The sequence below is a fragment of the Quercus suber genome, unplaced genomic scaffold (genome assembly GCF_002906115.3).
Source record: "Quercus suber isolate HL8 unplaced genomic scaffold, Cork oak 2.0 scaffold_171, whole genome shotgun sequence".
NCBI classification, from domain to species: domain Eukaryota; kingdom Viridiplantae; phylum Streptophyta; class Magnoliopsida; order Fagales; family Fagaceae; genus Quercus; species Quercus suber.
Window position 1 is genome coordinate 805,651 of NW_027069631.1, and position 2,844 is coordinate 808,494.

The window sequence follows — 2,844 nt, forward strand, 5'->3', positions numbered from 1 at the left end:
GGGTATGGCAAGGGGGAAAAGTCCTTTCCGATTTGAGAATATGTGATTGAAGACGGATGGGTTTGTTGATAGGGTTGGTTTATGGTGGAATCGACATACTTATTCGGGCACACCTTGTTTTGTGTTTGCTAAAAAATTGAAAGCTTTAAAAGAAGATATTATTCAATGGAACTGCCAAGAGTTTGGCAATATTGGGCGTAAGAAGAAAGAATTGTTGGGGGCTTTAGAGTTACTAGATGCTAAGGAAGGGGTTATTGGTCTCATTGAGATGAAAAAAGATGAGAGATATGAAGCGAGATCGCAAGTTGAGCTTCTTCTTTCTCTAGAAGAGATCTCGTGGAGACAAAAATCAAGGATGTTATGCATTAAGGAGGGAGATAATAATACTAAGTTCTTTTACAAGATGGGTAATTCTCACAGAAGGTATAACCATCTAAGTTTCTTAGAAGTGGATGGGGTGATTTATGAGGACGGAGCAGAAGTTAAAGCTCAAGTTCTTCAATTTTGTAAAACTTTGCATCAAGAGTCTGAGGAGTGGAGACCGTTTATGGAAGGATTGGAGTTTGACCAAATAGGGGAGTTAGAGAGGGGCTAGTTGGAGAGAAGGTTTGAGAAAGATAAGATTCTATCAGTGGTCAGAGATATGGATGGGGATAAAGCTCTAAGTGCAGATGGCTTTCCTATGGCCTTTTTCCATCAGTGCTGGAGAGTAGTAGAAAGAGATGTTTTGGCAGTCTTTGAAGAGTTCCATCAGCACTGTAAGTTTGAGAAATCTCTTAATGCTACCTTTATAGCTTTGATTCCTAAGAAGAATGATGCCTCTAATATTCGGGACTTCAGACCCATTAGTTTGGTGGGGAGTTTATATAAAATCTTGGCCAAGGTTTTGGCAAATAGATTGAAAATGGTGTTAGATCAACTGATATTGGAATCTCAAAATAGTTTTGTGGGAGGTAGGCAGATCTTGGATTCAGTTCTTAGTGCCAATGAATGTGTTGATAGCAGAATGAAGAGTAAGATTCTGGGGAGTAATTTGTAAGTTAGATATTGAGAAAGCTTATGACAATGTGAATTGGGAGGCTCTTCTGAAGTTGTTGAAGAAAATGGGCTTTAGGGAGAAATGGTGTAGCTGGATTCGAACCTGCATCTCTACAATGCAGTTCTCTGTGTTGGTCAATAGGTCTTCAACTGACTTCTTTGGTAGCTCTAGAGGTTTGAGACAAGAAGATCCGTTGTCTCCCTCGTTATTTTTAGTTATCATGGAGGTGTTTAGTAGGATGGTGAAGAAAATGAAGGGGCAAGCTTACTTAGTGGCTTTAGGGTGGATGGTAGAAGGGGTAGAGGGAATGTATTTCATATTTGCTGTTTGTGGATGATACCATTTTGTTTTGTGATGCAAAGGTGGAGCAAGTCCAACATGTTTGTCTCCTGCTTCTTTGTTTTCAGGCTGTGACTGGTTTGAAGGTTAACGTAGCTAAAAGTGAGATGGTTCCTATAGGGGAGGTAAATAATTTGCATGCTCTGGCAGAGATTTTGGGTTGTAGGGTTGGGGCCTTGCCAATGACGTATCTTGGTATGCCATTGGAGGCATCCCATAAGTCCCCTTCTATATGGAACCCTATTTTGGAGAAAATTAACCAGAAGTTGGCAGGATGGAAGAAGTTGTATTTATCAAAAGGTGGTAGGCTAACTTTGCTTAAAAGTACGCTATCTAGTCTCCCCACATATTTTTTTTTATCTTTGTTCACCATTCCTACTCATGTGGCTAACAAAATTGAGAAGCTTCAAAGGGACTTCTTGTGGGGTGACTCTAAGATACATTTATTGGGTTGGGATAAGGTGTGTTTGCCTATTACTAATGATGGTCTGTGTATTAGGAAATTGACCACTTTTAATAAAGCCTTACTAGGAAAGTGGCTTTGGCGTTTCAGGATCGAGGAGAATAGGCTTTGGAGGAGGGTGGTAGCTTTGAAGTTTGGGGAAGAATTGGGGGGGGGGGGGGGTGTGGAAAGGGGTTTTCATGGGTGTGGTTTGTGGAGAAGTATCCGGATGGGTTGGGAGGTTTTTAGCGAAAATGCCTTGTATAAGGTTGGGGTGGGGGATAGAGTGAAATTATGGACATATAGGTGGTGCAGAGATCTTCCTCTCCATTTGACTTATCCAGTCTTGTACAATTTTGCTGCAAACAGAGAGGCTTCCATTGAATCTTCTTTGTCTTGTCAAGGAGCAGGGGTTAGGAGAACTTGGGATGTTCGTTTCATTCGGGGTCCTAATGATTGGGAGGCAGATGCGGTGGCTAATTTCTATAATTCCTTGGCATCCAATCTACCTTCCGTGACAGATGGTGATCGTTTAAGATGGAGTTTGACAAAAAAACGGGGATTTTACTATACGCTCATTTTATCATAAGTTACATGGTTCCTTTACTGCTGCTTTTCCTTGGAAAGGTATTTGGAAGGTTAATGCACCCTGGTGTGTCTCTTTCTTTGTTTGGACAGCCGTTTGGGATAGGGTCCTCACGGGAGATATCTTGAGATTTAGGGGCTTTGATTTCGTTGATTGGTGCATTATGTGCTGTTGCTGTTGTGAGACAGTGGATCATTTATTGTTACATTGTGGAAATGCTTATCGATTATGGTGTTTTGTTTTTAGGATTTTTGGGATTTCATGGATCCCCTCATGTACGGTGCAAGATTTTCTTTTTAGTTGGTGGAATTGGTTGGGGAAGCATGCATCTTACATTTGGAACCTAGTTCCGTTGTGTTTGATGTGGTGTATTTGGAAGGAATGCAATCAGTGGACGTTTAAGAATTTGGATAGATTTGAGGACCAACTTGCTCTCTT

The 2,844-nt window shown here is 41.0% G+C and overlaps 1 protein-coding gene across 1 annotated transcript; it reads left to right on the forward strand.

Moving 5' to 3' along the window:
* The first annotated feature begins 643 nt into the window (after positions 1-643).
* Positions 644-2,409, forward strand: LOC136069461 (uncharacterized). Its single transcript, XM_065778016.1, has 4 exons — positions 644-1,035; positions 1,181-1,364; positions 1,447-1,664; positions 2,190-2,409. The coding sequence occupies exons 1-4, from the start codon at positions 644-646 to the stop codon at positions 2,407-2,409; spliced, it is 1,014 nt and encodes a 337-aa protein (XP_065634088.1).
* Positions 2,410-2,844: the final 435 nt, after the last annotated feature.

Excerpts from the sequence above, each read along its gene's own strand:
- LOC136069461 (XM_065778016.1), top strand. The coding sequence starts at position 644 with ATGGATGGGGATAAAGCTCTAAGTGCAGATGGCTTTCCTATGGCCTTT. Across the intron at positions 1,036-1,180 it reads AAGATTCTGGGGAGTAATTT|GTCTTCAACTGACTTCTTTG; the intron begins GTAAGTTAGATA and ends GTTGGTCAATAG. Across the intron at positions 1,365-1,446 it reads GAATGTATTTCATATTTGCT|GCTGTGACTGGTTTGAAGGT; the intron begins GTTTGTGGATGA and ends CTTTGTTTTCAG.